Below are 16,965 nucleotides of genomic sequence, written 5' to 3' on the forward strand. Positions count from 1 at the left end.
AATATTTATTTATATTTATTATTAAATAAATTATAAAAATTGTTATGGCATTTTTTTACAAAAAAAAACAAATTATGCGAAATTATAATTATAGTAATAGTGATTATAACATTTACTATTATAACAAATTATAACTAATAAATTAAAACCATCAAAAATATAAAATAATACAAAGTCAAATTATTTTTTTGTAAATCGGATTCAGTAATAATATTTAGATTAAGGTTTAAATAGATTATAATAATTTAAATGTAGTTTTGCAATTTATTATTTTAGTTTATCTTTGTTATTAAATTCTAGTTGAATTAAAATAAAAACTAAATAAGGTTAAAAATAACTCTTTTCAAAAAATTTTTCAAAAAATTTAAACGAAAATCTTTTTAATTAATAAAATGATTTATATAACTAAAATTACAATTATGAGTAATAACTATTAATTATATTATATTATATTATTTTAATTTATTAAATAGTATTTTATAGAATATTTATATTTATAATAATTTCTTGGTATTTGTTTGAATACAATAAATAAAAAATATAGTAAAGAAGTTATAAGAGTATAGTATAAGTCTTGTTATTACCAATTCAACTCAAAGCACTAACATCTGTTAAATCAAATGACAAAAGTCTCGCAACAAAAACAACCCACGGAACCAACTGGAACAATACCCCCACCGCCCACCGAACAACAACCGCAATATCCTGGAGTTATGCATGTGACTGGATCGATTGTTATATCACAGCTTTTCAACAACGGAGTCATCAATTTTACAGGAACCACTTCAGACCAAAAGGGTGTGAGTCAGCAGCCACAAATAGAAGTCAAAACGCACTCTTCTCAAGTTGTGAAAGAGAATGGAAAGCCCGGTGTATCAACGGAAGGGCAATCAAGCTCGATTTCGCCTGACGACAAGAGAAGTGAGGGTGTCCGCAATCGGTGTACTGAGAAGTATGAAAGAAGTCTTGGGGAGTTCACAGAGAGTGACGGATGTGGGAATGATGAGAATTCGATTGTCCGCGGGCAAAGTGAAAAGAAGAGTGACAATTCCTTATCAGACCCCGAGTTAAGTACTGTGACGACGATCTTAAAGTCAATGGAAAGTGATTTAAAAGAATTGATCATTAAAGAGAAGACTATAACGGAGACTGTGAATCAATTAACGGAGTCAAAAAAGACTTTAAAATCCCCTTCACAAGTCCAAGACCTTCACGAACAAGTTGAATCGAATGAAAAGATGTTAGAAAGGGTGTCAAGCGAGTTTGGACGACTGAAACAGTTTTCGACGTCAATGAGTGAAATGGTCCGCCCAAGTGCATCTGTTGTTATACGCCCGACTATTACAGTCCCACAGAAATTACCAAGTCTTGAAGAAATGGTGGTAGAGCCTGTTATAGGACAACTCAAATTTCAAAAGAAAATAGTCGAGTGGACTAATATGTGTCAATACCGAGTCTTGTATAGAAGCACTAAAGACAATTTAACAGCAAAAGCTTTAAACGCCAAAATATGTGGAAGAACAAATATCTTACTCATTGTTATTACTAATAAGAATTACGTGTTTGGTTCATACTCGTCCGTCGCTATACCAAATCCACCAAAAATTGGTGACCACCACGTAGGACCAGACAACGCGTTCTTCTGCTTCACATTCCAAAACCCATTCAATACAGAACCCCTCAAAATCACTAAAAAGACGACATCAACATCACTCAAAATATATTCGAATAAGGAACAAAGCTATGTCGTTGGCGTCGACGCTTGCTTCTATATCAGGGCTAACTGCCCATCACACGTCCCAAGCTGCTTTGCAGAAAGCTTCGATGACCCTACAAAGAAGGGAGGACTCCTCTTTGTCAACGCAGTATACCCGGACAAATTCGGGGTCCAGGAACTGATGGCGGTAGAACTCTCTAACTAATGTGTATTGCAGCCTCGTTGGTGTGGGATGGTTAATAGAATATGGGGTTGGTCATTTGGTTATCTTTTAGATATTAAATACAAAGAGGGAGTGGAAGTCAAATAATTGAATCTCTAAAGGACGACTTCTTTTTACATCCAATGAATCTATTGAACCAATATGAAAAGAGGGAGATGGTATAAGTTTATATTTAGTATAGATATTATGTTTGTATAATAAATAGAAGATAATATCTAGTGCTTAATAATATATATATAATATAATAATAATAATAATAATAATAATTATAATTATAATAATAATAGAATATATTTATGGTAAAAAGGAGTTCAATAATTGAGAATTACTTGGGAGAAGTATGCTTTTGCAATATTCAGTCTTATTTTATATAGTAAAAATGCAAATTAAAAAAAAAGATTGCTTTGACGCAAACAAATAAATTGGTAATAATTGATTAACTATTAAGAATTATTATTATATCAATTAGAGTCGATTAGAAAAAATAGGATAAAGAACTTAAATAGACTTTCTTCTTTTTTATCATTCAAACAAAAGAAGTTTCGTATAAAATAATACCGAAATATTTCGGGATACTAGCAAGAAAATATGCCAATATCCCGATACCGTGATAATTTGGAAATTTTGTAAATAGGATGCCCAATAGAGTTCACACTACAATGTTTGAAAAGTTGCAAATAGTATAAATATAGAATTAAAAGTTATATTTTTTAGAGTATTAATTACAAATGCTCGAAAATGCCCAAAAGTGAGATAAATCTCCTCAAAAAGTCTTTTTTTTGTTTTTTAATAGTAAAACATTTTGTTTTTTAAATAATATTATTTTGTATAATAAATTATAGTAATATTAATAATACAATCAATAGTACTGCCGTTATTGCCGAATAATATGATATGTTTTGTTTCATGGCACTTCTGTGTCTTTGCAAATTTCTTGAGCCGCTTGTCTCCTACAGTTTTCCTGTCGTAAAAAATAACATAATGCCAGCCACACCAATTTTTTTCAAAATTGTTCTTAACGACATCTTTGGTATAAATAAACTATATATAATAATTATTTTATTATGACATATAGTAAAAACAATATATTTACTTTTGAGTTCACATTTTAGTCGACAGAGTTTTATTTGAATTCTATTTTTAAAGTCCTACTACAAAACACAGGAAGTCGCAGGAGGAGAACGTTATAATCAAAGTATGGACAAGATACTTGGTAAAACTGATATGAATGAGATCAAGCGTGAGTCGAAGAGTTTTGAAGGTGTTCAACAAGGTGTTTTAATAGCTCTTTTGAATTCGATAGGGTTTTCCTTTGAATTTCGTCGTCCGGAAAGGTATGCCCTTAAGACAGTCCAATACCTTATAATCAACGATGTTTATTATGAAGGAAAGAAGTTAGACTTTGGGCGAGTTATTAATGATTACTGTGAGAAGCAGTTTAAGACTGAAGTTAAGAAAGAGATGTCGATCAATCAAGTGAAGACTGTGAAACGAAGAAAAGACTTGAATAGAGCGGCATTAACATTTAATTGGTTAGTCGATTATGCCGAACAAAACGGGTTTATAGTCCATAAGAGGTCAACTAAATCTTCAAAGAAAACATTACAAATGGAAAAAATCAATGAGATATCAGCTGGTGGGTTTATTATCGTCTCTCAGTCACAAATGAATCAAATAGGTAAGCAAATGAATCAATATATAGTCTCACAATTCGTCAAAGAAATGAAGTCGTCCACTTTACAACCATATCATCCATTCTCTACTTCTTTGATGCAAACTAATAAAAACCAACTTCAAATAGTCCAAGCAATAAATCAAATCAATTCACAAGTATCATCGACAACTTCAATCGCTTCGATTATTTCAAATTCGAATTACTCAAATGCGTCAAATAATTCTCACCTTTCTATTGGACAAAATACATCATCAGTCGAGAGTCAAGACGTCTATGAAACAATAGAACTCCCTCAGTATAGGCTTCAATTTGCTCCAATAGGACCATATGTCCCTTATTCTTATGTTTATTAATTACTTTAGGTTTTATTTATAATTAACTTTGTTACTTGTTTTCCACCAATGAATTCAAAATGTATTTTATTAAAATTCATTAAAATGAATTTAAAATGTGTTTTATTAAAAATCATTAAACAACCCAAAATAAAATATTGAAATGTAATAACAGTCTTACCACAACCCAGCTTTCTGTTCCTCTGCTTTCTGTTTCCACGCTTTCCACCCTTTGAATTCTTCAAAGCCGACTTCAAACAACATCAGAAAATCTTCATCAGACATATGAAACTACTTCATGAATACTTATTACTACAAATTAATGAGAAGAACAAACAACTAATTGGTCGTGTTCGATGCCTTCTGGCTTCGCAGTTAACTCGTTAAACGAATAGACGTCGAGTCCCAATGAATTTTTCTTTCTTTTCCCGTCGACCATTTCAACATTTTTTCCTCTCAGAACTGCCCGTGTCAGCGCATTATTTCCTGTGCTTTTTTGGTTGTTAATAACAAGATCGGAACTACTTCCAGTGACTTTCTCTTGACTCCCGAGTGCCAAAGTGACAAGCTTTGGATTTGAAAAGCTTCCTGTACTTCCCGTACTTGTCTTTCTCGATCTTGGTCGTACGGAGACAGACATTCGATCCGACATGAGCATATCCTTCTCTTTCAGTGACGGCAACATCGTTTGGGAATATCTTTTCCCTTCCGGTGGTTGTCTGATTTCAACCTTTTTGATGTTGTCCGACGAGACTGAAGTGTCCGAAATGACAACGGGCCGTCTCACACAAATTGACATTCTTCCCTGTGCTATTCTCCTCTTCTTTAATTCCTCTTCGGGGTCGATATTTCGATCAAATGTGAGTTCGTCAAGAGTCTCCCCGGTGTTATCTTTTTTCTGGTCCAATAACATCGATTGTTGCGCAAACGACTTCTTCTTCATTTCGTTAATCATTTTTATGAGTCCTCCATCGGGCGAGAGTACTGTCCCTTGGAGTTTCACTTTCGTTCGAATCCCCGCTTTAATTTTAAAGCAGTCTTTGTGTTGATTGCAAAGCAACAATTTAATTCGTTGTAATGGGAAGACCATTTTCGCAATGCCATTGTTAACGATCACAAAGTTGCTTGGTGTGAGAACGCCAAGCACTTGAGTCTTTTTCAGTGTGAAGTCTCTTTCATACAAAATGTCTCCGTCTTGGGTCGTCAAGAATTTTCCTCTCTTGTACTTCTCAAATAACTGGGGCGTCTTCCTCTCCGCATCCGCCTTGTTTTTCGACTCGTTAATTTCTGTGGTGACACGCTTGACTAGCACCATCATCTCATCTAGAGTTTTCCCATCGGGATGTCCTTCCCATGTATGTTTTTTTAATTCATTCAATAATAAGACGTACCGAGGAAGTCGTTGAACAGGCATAATCAGATATGAAGACATGTCTTTGTCATTTCCTTTTGCTTCGTCCAAGCCTTGTTTGACATAGTCGATGCACAGGATTTGTTCGACTCGCTGGATAGACAATGAATAACTTATCATATATGTTTTATACACCTCCAACGCACCTTCTAATATCTTATACACAGAGAGAAACGACCCATTTGCTTTGATATCTTGCGCTGACGTCTTTAATTTATCGAGAAACCCTTGATTGAAGTCGGCTATCTCCTCAATGTTATTAAAGATGACGTGTTCGGAATCCGCGGCAATGACACCTTCTTGGACAAACTTATTAATTAGAGGCTTAAACTTTTTAATACACTCATATAAATATCCAACATAGTCAGTCTCCGTCGTCACCATCTCATTGATCACTTTGAGCCTAAAGGCGGCTTTCTTCCGAAGAGAGTTCATCGTATTTTTCGCGGAAAATCGCCGGAAATAGGCCTGCGCCTTCGCAACGGTTTCCTCAAACTGGTCCACTACGAATTAACTATAATTTTATAATTAAAATACTAGTATGTATAGTTCTTTTGACTCGATTGGACGAAGCTGTAAAACAAACTGTTGAAACTCTTGTTCGTCGACATCAGAAGTTTCAGCGTACGCCTGAAGACCTCTGCGGATACTCTAACTTTGCCAACCAAAATCTGTTTTGGCGTTTTTAATTGTTTGAGTAATTGGTCTCCATTTTTCTCCTTTTCAAGAGCTGCGCGCGCGTCTGCGATAGTGACCGAAGGTAGTGGAGCAACCACATACTGTTTATAACATTGCTCAGCAAAGGAAGTGAGACATTCTACAATTTGCACAATGTTCTATATATTAATAATTACTTTACTATAATTTAATAGTATACCCCTTTGAGAGAGACAAACGTGTTTAGCGAAGTCTTCGAAGGAGACGAGTTTAAGTAAAGGGACTCTGAGCTCTCTACAAGAGACAATGAACATACTAAAATTCTCTCTTTGTTTGTATGGATTTTTAGAATCATGAATAGTTGGAATGAGGTCATCATCAATTGTCTTTGCTAGATAACACAAAATAGTCCCACCAGCTAAAGACACACATAAGTCTGAATCTATTGGGACTTTCAAAATCGACTCGATCCAACGAATGAGTGATAACTTCTTTTGGAAGAACTCAACTAGAATCTCTTTTTCCATTGTCTTTTTGAGTTTTTCGTTTTTACTTGGTGATTCAGTAATACTACAGTTCTAGGTTGCGGGTACTATATTTTTACTAGTGAATATTCTTCGGTCTTGAATACCCATAGACAAACTTTTTTTGGTTTTCAAGTGGAGGTTTTGGTGTTTAAAATTATTTGGTTTTGTGTTGATTGATATACCCGTAATATAAAGTTATGTTATGAACCATAAGTTTTAATTTGTTAATGAAAAAAACTTTACTTGACCAAGTTTTAGAGACAAATAATTTCTTGTGTGTAAATTATCACTAAAAATGTTTTTCAATTAACAACAACATGTATTATATAATATAATTAAAATAAATCACTATAAATAGTACAATTGAGATTTCAAGTAATAATTTTTACAAATTATGATGAATTATTTAATTGACAGAATATTTCATTTTTTATATTTAGTTTGATGTAAAATAATTATAACAAATGTAATAGTTCTTTAATAAAAATAAGAAACTATTATTATTTTTTATTATTTTATTATTAATATTATTATTTTTATATACCATTTTCTTAAAAATATTGTTAAAAACAATAGTTAATTACTTTATTAAAAATATAATTGTTAAATTTATTATTGTTTTTTAAACAATTATATTTTACTATTTCATTATTTTCAGTATTTTCAAAAAACAAACAATTCCAAAAATAAACTAACAATGAACTATGATCAATCTATTAAAAACTATTTGATAAAGCGACTAAGAATATGTGATATCTTAGAAGGATATTGGCAAGTGAGTATTGTTTTGAGATAGAACACACCCGTTTGGAGTCATTAAGTGTAAGATAGTATTGTTGATTTGCATTCCGATTTTAGCGATCTCATGAAACCCATAGGACTTTCCATTGATCTCAAGTTTTTGAATTCTCTTCATCTGGACACAGACGATAGAAGTCTTACCTTTCTTAAACTCGAGAGATGTGTTGCAATAAAAGTTAGCTAACTCGATCAGTTTGTTATTTGTTAAAGCGTCGAGATTTCGACGTTTCTTTTTCATGTCTTCCTCTGATGAGTCGCATTCAGATTCCGAAAATATTAACTCTCCATTTTGACTAATTTCTTCCACAACAAATACTTGTGCGGTTGTCTTCCCCTTTTTATAAAGCTTTTTTAATTTAATATCAAATCCATGTGACACAAATAAAGCTAATAAAAAGCTTTGTTGTGCAGCATCTCGGTCCACTGATGCTCTTTTGGCCAATAACAGTCCTCTATTCTTCGCAACTTTCTCTGGAGTTCTTATTACTTTTCTTTCATTGAGTAAAACTGAGTCTTTGCAGTTTAATTTGTTATCTGAAGATAAAATGTAGACTCCTTTGGATTCTTCAGTGATATGATGATGGAAAGTAAAAGCAGAGGGAGTTACAAAATCCATTGAGGTACCTGTGGGTATTATAGTTTTGTTTTGTTTTTATTGCAGACAATGAAGAATAAGTGAAACACAAAAAGATGAGGTATTAATTTGTGGAAATTAATAATAGTTTAGGTGTACTATTATATACACTTTTCGTATTACTAATCACATGATAAGTTTTTGTAGAACATAAAATTTTCTACTTGTGATGTTTAGGTTTCAGTTTTCACCAAGTTTGAATTTATTTAAAAATTTAAGTTCATTTAATTATATATTTGTTATAATTAAATAACACTTTTTGATGGTGCTAGTTTTTTTTTGTTTTTATATTTTTATATAATTCTAATTAATATATTATATAATACATTTTTGTTGTTTATTTAAAGAGCTTTCATTCTGAAAGAATGAAATATCCATATTGAGTAACGTATTCTGCATTTTACACCCGAAAGTTGTTATAGCTATTACTCAATCTTTTTTTAAATTACATTATAGTTTAATTGTTATCATATTGAAATATCAAACAAATATCGTTGACCAATATCGCGTGTTAGTTGAGACATCGTTTTTTTTTGAAATCCATTTTAGCTATTGAATATAGAAGTTTATAATAGTTTATTATAATTATAATATTATAATAAATCATATCTATTTATAACAATAAAAAATAATATTCAATAATTGAATTACAGATAGTATAAAATTTGGGTGTCAAGAATAAATTGGGTGTCAGATTGATTTTGAGTTATTTAATGGTTTTTCATATTTTTTTTTGTGGGGAGAAAAAATAAAATAAAAACAAAACCCATTTTTTTACATTAACTAATCCCTAATTTATTTGACACCCAATTTATTCCTGACACTTTATTTTTCTACTATCTGTAATGTTAATTATTTTTAATTTGACAAATAATAATCCAGAATTGTGTTAAATAGTATAAATATAGCTTTTAATAACAACAAACATAAATTAGTTTCAAATAATAAAACTAATTAGTTTGGTAACAAAAATATCAAACACAACATTTATAAGACACTTACATGACAAATAAACTCTGAATTAGTTTTCGACATTTATTATAATTTTATTATAATTTTATTACAATTTATACCATTGAATTAAAATAAATCATTTATTAGTAAACAAACTATAAAAATAGTTTATACACACAATGTTGAAATTATAATGGTTGAAGTGTATCACTTGTCTTTTGCTTGTTGGGGAGAGGTGGGAGTGGTTTATTAACTTTTTTGAACACGACTTTTCCTGCACTTGTGGACACAACGACTTCCTTATCTTCGCATTCTTCTGTGTTGTTCTTCATTTTTTTCTTGTTGTTTTGTGATGTTCCCATCATGAAATTCACAAAAGAATCCAACGACAGACCAAGGCCATTCTCTTCATTTTCTTTGTCGTCCTCGTGTGTCACTTCAGACCGATACATATCTGGTTGCATGACCACAACAATCCAATCCAAATATTTCGCACCAGAAATATGTCGAGCTATATATGCGTCCTCCGTGTTTTGGAACGTGACCAACACGTCTCTCCTTCCGTCTTTTCTTGGAAACCCCTCAACACAGAAATCCTTCATATCCACAACCTTCCCGACATTGTTCAAAATCGTTTTCAAGTCACTCATTGGGATACTTGGTGGGACTCCCACCACCACTACTTCCCCACATTCACTCATTTTGTTTTGGTAGTTTTATTAACTTTCTTTAGTCTTCCTTCTCTTTTACTATAAAGTGAGACTTTTAGTTTTGATTCAAAACTGACTTTCTTTAATATATTTTAATATCATATAGATTATCTCTTTTGTATCATATTTTATTATTTAAGTATAGTACATTATATATCCTCATTTCTCTATAACATTTGAAAGAACAAAAAGGAAATAAGGAGAGTTAATTGTTACCTTGGTGGACCATCTTCTCGGTTTCTATTAAGAAGCAAGTATCGTTGACAAGAGTGAGGAGTTGTTGGATGTCTTCGCTCCAAATGTCCAAGACTTCCTTTGGGTCCTTAGTCTTGACAAACGAAACGAGAGCTTTTGGCCTGTCGATTTTCGCAAAGATTTGTTTCGAATTGACTAACGCACATATCTGCTTTTCAAGTTCATTGATAGTCACACCAAGCAACTCCGCAAATCGCGACAGAGTGATGTTGTGATAATACTTCGCGATAATCCTTACGTTGTGTTGTGTGATTTGCAATTGAAGTCGCGCCGCAATTTCCTCCACAGGTCGTTCCATATGAATTGCGCACTCGCTCTTATATAACTCGACATACACTCCAACCAATCTCTTGGAGTCTATCACTTCTTCTGTTAAGAACATTTCAACAGCTCCTTGATAGACTGGGAAGTTCTCCAACATCCGAATTCCTTTCAGTTTCGTCAGCAAGTCTTTCTTCTCTGGAATGAACTCGGCACATATCAAATACATGACAGCCAATTTCAGTGCAACACTTTCGTCAATACAGAACTTCTGTGTTCTCAAAAACTCGTTTTCGGATATTTCAAACTTGACTTCCGGTTTCAGCGCAGTGAGTGTCTCAAAGCACATCAACATCATTCTGCAATTCTCGATGTAGTTCATTTCATGCGAGTAATACTTCACCATCAGTCGACAGAATTCCAGTCGTAATTCTTCAAACCCCTCCGATTGGATTGTCGTTCGGTTCACTTTATTCGACAACAACATCGCTCGCAAATAATCATCACACTCCAACGAAATTCGTAATTGAACCAACAAAAAATCCATTCGTTCTTTCTTATCGAGTGATGTGAACGTTTCGATATGCATCGATTGCATCAATTGTGTCGCTTCGGCCAAATTTTTGTTGTGTTCCAAGAAGAGCGCATAGTCCTTAACTATCCTTGCTCGTTCAATATCAACAAAGACTTTCCCTTCAGTCTCCGTGCAGACAGACTTACTCATCATTTCATAATGCACAAAGTCCCCTTTCGCTTTCAACTGTTGGATGTACTCCGCACACTTTTTCACTACAACTATGATCGCAGATTTTTGTTGTGCGCGACGTGTTAATATGAAGTGGAAGACATTCACTAAAGTCTCAACAGTGGAATGTTCCCATGCATTCTCCATGAGGGCGGTAACGGTTTTATTCAGTAATTCCATCTTCTCCGAGTTGCGCGCAAATTTCTCGATCGCGACTAATTCAGTGTAGCTCTGTTCGTAATTCGTCAAACCTAATTCCTTTGCAGTGTCAACTGATGCTATGGTGTACTCGGTTTCCATCACTTTCTGATTTATTTGTTAGATTGAAGTTTTTCACTTTTTTGTGCTTTTTATTTTTTTTTTCAGATTGACATGTTGAGGATTACTTTATAATACTATTTGCCGTATTATTGGATATCTTCGTTTTTTAAATATAATTATTCAATCTTACTTTTTGAAGTCGGCAAAATTGTCCTTTTTTTACTATAATTTGGCTTTTTATATAGTAAATTTAATATAATTTATTTATTCTAAATTAGTTAATTGTGTTACTATAGTAATACTAATAATACTAAACATTATAATATTGATAACACAAGAATAAACTATATATATATTATAATCCAATACTATATAACCTTAGTTTAAATTATAGTTTAAAATATCTAACAATTAGTTTGGTCAATACAAATCTCAAACAATACAATTTTCTAATGTATTTGTGAAATTGAAAATTCATTAAGTTTTAACTTATTGATACAGCACACTTTCTTTTGACCACTTTTCGTTTTTATTGATGTAGAATTCGCCAATTTCATTTTCTGTTATTCACACTTTTTTCTTCTCAAATTTTTTGTTATTAACGAACTCAAAATGACCAAAAAAGAAGAACTCAGAATTTATAAAATGTCGAACAAGATCAAGATAGGGCTGTTGGGGGATATGGGTGTTGGCAAGACGTGTATAGTTCAGCGTTTTTGTTTCCACACGTGTTTGTTCTCTCGTTCACACAAGACGGTTTTAATACTTTAAATAAAAATACGAATAACATTTTAAATAACATTTTACAAAGGAAATAACACATAACATTGCAGATAAAGACCTCTATGAATCCACTATTGGAATTGAAATCTGTGATAAAGAAGTGACTGTGGATGGTCAGATGTATCCCATTCAGATCTGTTTGTTATTCTTGTTAATATTAATATGACATTAGAGGACGGTAATGATTAAGGAAAGACATTGGTGATAACAATAAGGGGATACAGCTGGACAAGAACGTTTCAGATCAGTCTCACGTGTATTTTTCAACGATATCAAAGGGATATTCATTGTGTTTAGTTTGGACTCAATGGAGACTCTCAATCACTGCAAAGACTGGTTGGACGACTTCTATAGTGTAGTTGATCATTCTAAAAACATTCCCGTAGTGTTGGTTGGAAATAAGTTGGACTTAATCACGGACGAAGGTGGAGTCAGAATACCAGAAGACGTCATAAAGAAGTTTGTTGCTGCGAATGACATTCCTTTGTATGTTGAAACGTCGTCTAAAAAGGATTTAAACATCGACTCGTCGTTCCAAGAAATGCTCTCGATCATCGTGAAGAGAAATTTGCATCTTAATGAAGAGAAAGAAGTTGTTGATATCACCCAACAACAAGAAACTAAAAGCACCTCAGAAGTCTCTCAACCTTCGTCGTGTTGTTAATTCATTTTTTGTGCTTCAAGTGTTTACAAATTGTTGTTTGTAGGAGTATTATAATAGTAAACCAACTATTATAATAACTTATTTATTTCAAATAGATTTCTTCTTGGGTGTGTACTTTCGCGAAGATTTGAATTTGGTTAAGTAATCGACGTATCTATTAACGAACACTTCGAAGTAATAATTTGCGCCATTCCACACACAGAATAGGAAGCAGAATAGAATCCAAGCTTGGTGGACAAGTCGGTGTTTGTAAATATAAAACTGCGGTAAAGTGGTTACCAAAAACATGAAAAGTTGTGTGACGACCATCACAAATAGCGTTGAAAACCGTTCTGGGAAGAACTGTCTGAAAAACATAATTGCTTTGTGCGGCTTCTCTTCGACCAACCATCGCACACTAGTCATATACCCCTCCTCATAGATCTCCTCCCTCTTAAAAACTTCGGTGATGATCAAATACAAAATTTGCCACGCTATATAAAAGAGCCACGGAAATACAAATCCGGTCCACACAGTGAGTTCTTGTGGGACTTCCAAAGTGCCGTACCACCTCAAGCAATAGACCACCATCCCTGGTAACAAATGAATTGTGATTGAAGTCAGCTTTGTGAAGTCGTGGAAGACCAAAGAATTGTTCCACATTGGGATAGCAGTCAGTAATGGTCCTGTTATACACACAAAAAGTGTAGTGAATATCCAGCTTATATCTTGTTTCAACACAAATCCCCGGAACAATGAGATGATCAGCGTGATGTTGGTAAAGTAACAGAAGTCAAGGAGGAAGTAATGCCACCTGTTCATTCGATAAACCAAATACCTTGAAGTAACTAGAGGAATAAAGAGACAAACGTAGAAGACATGCATCAAGTCGGGGCGGAGTAAGACGATGTACTCTCCCATCAACAACAGACAGACACCAATCACAAAAGAAATCTTGTCTAAAAGTTTGATGTTACCAAGTTTAAACGAGTGGAAGTATTCTAACTGTTCTTCGGTAATAGCAGAAGTCACTGGGATGTCTTCTTCTGGTGTTTGTTGCGAAGAGGTCGACATCGACTTGTTTTTTTCAAGATGAGATGTCTTAAACATAATCTCGTTCCGTCAAAAGATTGGATCAAAAAACAAAGCGAATAAAGTTGAATGGTTAATAAATCTTTCTAAATGATAACCAAAAGATTGATTTTGCTTTTATTTATAATTTTTTAATTTAAAAAATAGTTGTCTAGTAATATTTATCAAATTATTATAGTTTTTCTTTTATTTATATTAATAACTAATGACGTGGTGATAAATCGAAAATTTTGGTTTGGGATTTTTTTTGCGCATTAATAGTGTTGTTATACCATTTTTTTTTGTTTTTGTAAAATTTCCGAAAATTCATCACCCTCATTTCGTTTTTTCGATAAAAACGCAAAACAACTAAATAATAATAATAATTACATATTACATATATAATATAAAAACAAATCTGTTTTCTTTATTTTTTTTAATATAATCTCGAAAATCAATCGAAAAATACGATTTGATAACAACTTTCTTTGTTTTTTAATTTTCTGATTAAACCAATAATTGTAATATATTTTATTAATTGAATTATATAACAAAAAAATATAAAAAAGAATATTAAAAAGAATAATTTTACAATTCTAACAATAATAAAAGAATTTCTCGAAATAAAAACAGTTAAGTTCATTCCGTTTCCACCAATGAACTTCTCATTTTATATAATCCTTCTTCTCTTTTTCGCTCTTGACAATCTTGGGTTCTCTGATTTGAAATCTCAATGGTTTACAGTGGAATGGATTTGCAGTTGTAGAGCTGAGAACAATTCCATTCCATAAAGCAGTTGTATAAATCATATAATAATTTTTAAAATCAAAACATTGATTTTGGATTTCTTGAGTGCTTTGACTTTTTCCAAACACTCGTGTGATGACTTTTTCCATCGGCACATTCTTTTCAATCCCATCGTTTTGTTTCTCGAATCCAGCCCTCCAAAACTCCTTATCCTTCTCATAATATTTTCTCAGCAGTGGGTGTTGAGCCGCTTCAAACGGGGACATTCTCTTATCCGCTTCGAAGACGAAGATTTTGCTCAGAAAGTCGAAGATTAATTTCCTTTCTTCACTTTCCTTCTCACTTTGTTGTTTTTGGATTTCTTCACTTTCTTTCTCCCAATCACTTTTCTCGTCTTTATTCATTAATTCAACTCCCTCACAAAATTCCTTTAAGTTCTTATACTTATGGTATCTTTTACTTTCAGCGTATCTACTATTTGACACGTACGCATATTCCCGTGGCGTCATTAACATATACCGGAATTCCTCTCTTCTTTTCATCACTCTAAAAAAGTTTGACGTTTTCACTCCTTTCTTTAACAGTTCTTCGCTTGGTGTTCCGATCATTTCGATGATTTTGTAGATCTGATTGAATTCGTTCTCTCCCGGGAAGATTGGGATCCCAAGTAAGAGTTCCGCCACAATACACCCGAAGCTCCACATATCAATAGCTGTCGAGCATTCGAGTCCCAAAATGACTTCCGGTGCTCTATAATGTCTTGATTGTATATATGGTGCAATAGTATTCCCTTCAAAGCATGCACTTCCCACATCAATTACTTTAACTATAGGATGTGCCATATCTTCACCTTCTAATAAGATGTTTTCGGGCTTCAAGTCACAGTGGATGATCTGTTCCTTTTGAAATGTGAAAAGTGCCTTCAAAATCTGATACGCAACTTTTGTAGTAAAATTAAGTCCAACACTTTTACTCCGATAATGCCGTTCAACTTCATATAAACTCTTCCCAAGTAACTCAAATACAATGCATACGTGGCGGTTATATAAGAAATGATCAACTATCTTCACGACGTGGTTCGGCGTCGTTCCGCCACCGCGACTAGCACATGTTAGCATCGCTATCTCTAACATCCCTTGTCGGAAGAGTGATGGTCTATTCTTCAGTATTTTGAGAGCAACAGTAGCGCCGGTGGACAAGTCTACACATTTAAAGACTTGTCCAAAAACGCCTTTACCTAATAATGAAATAACCCGGTACTGGGTGTCGGGGAGAAAGGCACATGAGTTACCTTCCTTCGAAAAAGAAGAACCTATTAACATGTCTTTGTAGACTATATAGTGCGACTCGTCGTTGTCCTCTCCACTATTGTCATTAGGCGTGTCGGGTAAAGTAAGCGGGACTTTTGAGAGGATCTCGAAATTTGGGGTTTCTTGTTTTAAGACGGGTGTGTGTTGAATTGTTGACATAAAGGAATGTATCTCGTCTGTGTTGATTGGACTGAGTTCGTTCTATAGTTCTTAGAATTTTATATCTTCTATACCATGTATTAGGGTAAAAACGCGCCACTTCACGGGGTTTTACCGAAGTTCTTCACCCCTCACAAGTGTAAAAAAAACTTTCCATATTTAACTAGTAAAATATAGTTCAACTATAATTATAGTATAGTTTTTAAGTCAAAAAAGATAAAAATATGAAAAAAAATGAGATTACCTATTGTTTGTTATTTAAAATGGTTTTTGTGGAATTCAGCGGGAAACTAAAAGAAACAAAATAATTTCAGCATTTTTTTTAATTACAACATTATCAGAACTAAAATATAAATGATTTATTACCATAAAGTAATAAATGCCGCTTCTTTAAAAAAATTACCAAATTTAGAAAAAAAGCTTTTTTGGTTGGTCAACCCAAAAATGATGAAAAACTTTGAGTTTTGTTTTTGAAAAACAAAACAATTTCACTTTGAATTGGTAAGATGTATTAAACTTATTAATTAAATTTACCATATTTAAGGTTTTGAACCAATTTTGATTAAACTCACATATAATATATAATAGTTACAATTAAACAAATTAATTAAATAAACAATGTATCATAGTTTATAATTAAATGTATTATATAAAATGATACAACAAAATCAAACAATCAAATACAAACTAATAGGGTACTGAAGGCTTTGCCGAGGTGTATTGTACATAGGCTCCGCACAAAGAAGCATAATAACTCACATTGAATGGGTTTTCATTTTTGTCGAAGTTTGGTAAAGCAGTTTTATCAACATTAAAAGTCTTGTGGTGAGGATACCCGACACCCTGTGCCAGGGTTTGTGGGTTAAATCTTTGTGTCTGAGCATGTAAAGACGTGAAGGAAGCGCCTGCAACCCCCTTTTGAAAAGAGGCGTAACGCCATTGAATGGGGGTTTCGTGAGTTTTCAGAGTGACATGCAAAAAAGCATGTTTGCGGGTTTCGAACCACCCCTCTTCACTTATTGGTTGACGGAGTTGCAGTGTGGCCACGTCGACCAATTCGTCAAGCCCAAATTTTTCCCATATCATTAC

General features: G+C 33.1%; 9 protein-coding genes across 9 annotated transcripts; 3 read left to right on the forward strand and 6 right to left on the reverse strand.

Moving 5' to 3' along the window:
• Window positions 1-620: 620 nt before the first annotated feature.
• Window positions 621-1,922, forward strand: EIN_267450 (hypothetical protein; the record flags this gene model as incomplete). Its single annotated transcript, XM_004257752.1, has 1 exon — window positions 621-1,922. The coding sequence occupies one exon, from the start codon at window positions 621-623 to the stop codon at window positions 1,920-1,922; it is 1,302 nt and encodes a 433-aa protein (XP_004257800.1).
• Window positions 1,923-3,137: 1,215 nt separating this feature from the next.
• On the forward strand, window positions 3,138-3,968 carry EIN_267460 (hypothetical protein; the record flags this gene model as incomplete). Its single annotated transcript, XM_004257753.1, has 1 exon — window positions 3,138-3,968. One exon carries the CDS (start codon window positions 3,138-3,140, stop codon window positions 3,966-3,968), a length of 831 nt encoding a protein of 276 aa, XP_004257801.1.
• A 156-nt stretch (window positions 3,969-4,124) lies between these two features.
• EIN_267470 (Rho/RAC guanine nucleotide exchange factor, putative) lies at window positions 4,125-6,542 on the reverse strand (the record flags this gene model as incomplete). The annotated part of the gene is made up of 4 exons (XM_004257754.1): window positions 4,125-4,238; window positions 4,285-5,861; window positions 5,945-6,194; window positions 6,255-6,542. The coding sequence occupies 4 exons, from the start codon at window positions 6,540-6,542 to the stop codon at window positions 4,125-4,127; spliced, it is 2,229 nt and encodes a 742-aa protein (XP_004257802.1).
• Window positions 6,543-7,299: 757 nt separating this feature from the next.
• Window positions 7,300-7,959, reverse strand: EIN_267480 (hypothetical protein; the record flags this gene model as incomplete). Its single annotated transcript, XM_004257755.1, has 1 exon — window positions 7,300-7,959. One exon carries the CDS (start codon window positions 7,957-7,959, stop codon window positions 7,300-7,302), a length of 660 nt encoding a protein of 219 aa, XP_004257803.1.
• Window positions 7,960-9,119: 1,160 nt separating this feature from the next.
• EIN_267490 (hypothetical protein) lies at window positions 9,120-9,632 on the reverse strand (the record flags this gene model as incomplete). The annotated part of the gene is made up of 1 exon (XM_004257756.1): window positions 9,120-9,632. The coding sequence occupies one exon, from the start codon at window positions 9,630-9,632 to the stop codon at window positions 9,120-9,122; it is 513 nt and encodes a 170-aa protein (XP_004257804.1).
• A 214-nt stretch (window positions 9,633-9,846) lies between these two features.
• On the reverse strand, window positions 9,847-11,202 carry EIN_267500 (26S proteasome non-ATPase regulatory subunit, putative; the record flags this gene model as incomplete). The annotated part of the gene is made up of 1 exon (XM_004257757.1): window positions 9,847-11,202. The coding sequence occupies one exon, from the start codon at window positions 11,200-11,202 to the stop codon at window positions 9,847-9,849; it is 1,356 nt and encodes a 451-aa protein (XP_004257805.1).
• A 573-nt stretch (window positions 11,203-11,775) lies between these two features.
• On the forward strand, window positions 11,776-12,610 carry EIN_267510 (GTP-binding protein YPTC1, putative; the record flags this gene model as incomplete). Its single annotated transcript, XM_004257758.1, has 3 exons — window positions 11,776-11,893; window positions 11,997-12,083; window positions 12,162-12,610. 3 exons carry the CDS (start codon window positions 11,776-11,778, stop codon window positions 12,608-12,610), a joined length of 654 nt encoding a protein of 217 aa, XP_004257806.1.
• Window positions 12,611-12,697: 87 nt separating this feature from the next.
• On the reverse strand, window positions 12,698-13,699 carry EIN_267520 (hypothetical protein; the record flags this gene model as incomplete). Its single annotated transcript, XM_004257759.1, has 1 exon — window positions 12,698-13,699. One exon carries the CDS (start codon window positions 13,697-13,699, stop codon window positions 12,698-12,700), a length of 1,002 nt encoding a protein of 333 aa, XP_004257807.1.
• A 626-nt stretch (window positions 13,700-14,325) lies between these two features.
• Window positions 14,326-15,876, reverse strand: EIN_267530 (serine/threonine protein kinase ppk15, putative; the record flags this gene model as incomplete). Its single annotated transcript, XM_004257760.1, has 1 exon — window positions 14,326-15,876. One exon carries the CDS (start codon window positions 15,874-15,876, stop codon window positions 14,326-14,328), a length of 1,551 nt encoding a protein of 516 aa, XP_004257808.1.
• Between the last annotated feature and the right edge of the window lie 1,089 nt (window positions 15,877-16,965).

This window comes from Entamoeba invadens, assembly GCF_000330505.1.
Source record: "Entamoeba invadens IP1 unplaced genomic scaffold scaff_1105074726705, whole genome shotgun sequence".
NCBI classification, from domain to species: domain Eukaryota; phylum Evosea; order Mastigamoebida; family Endamoebidae; genus Entamoeba; species Entamoeba invadens.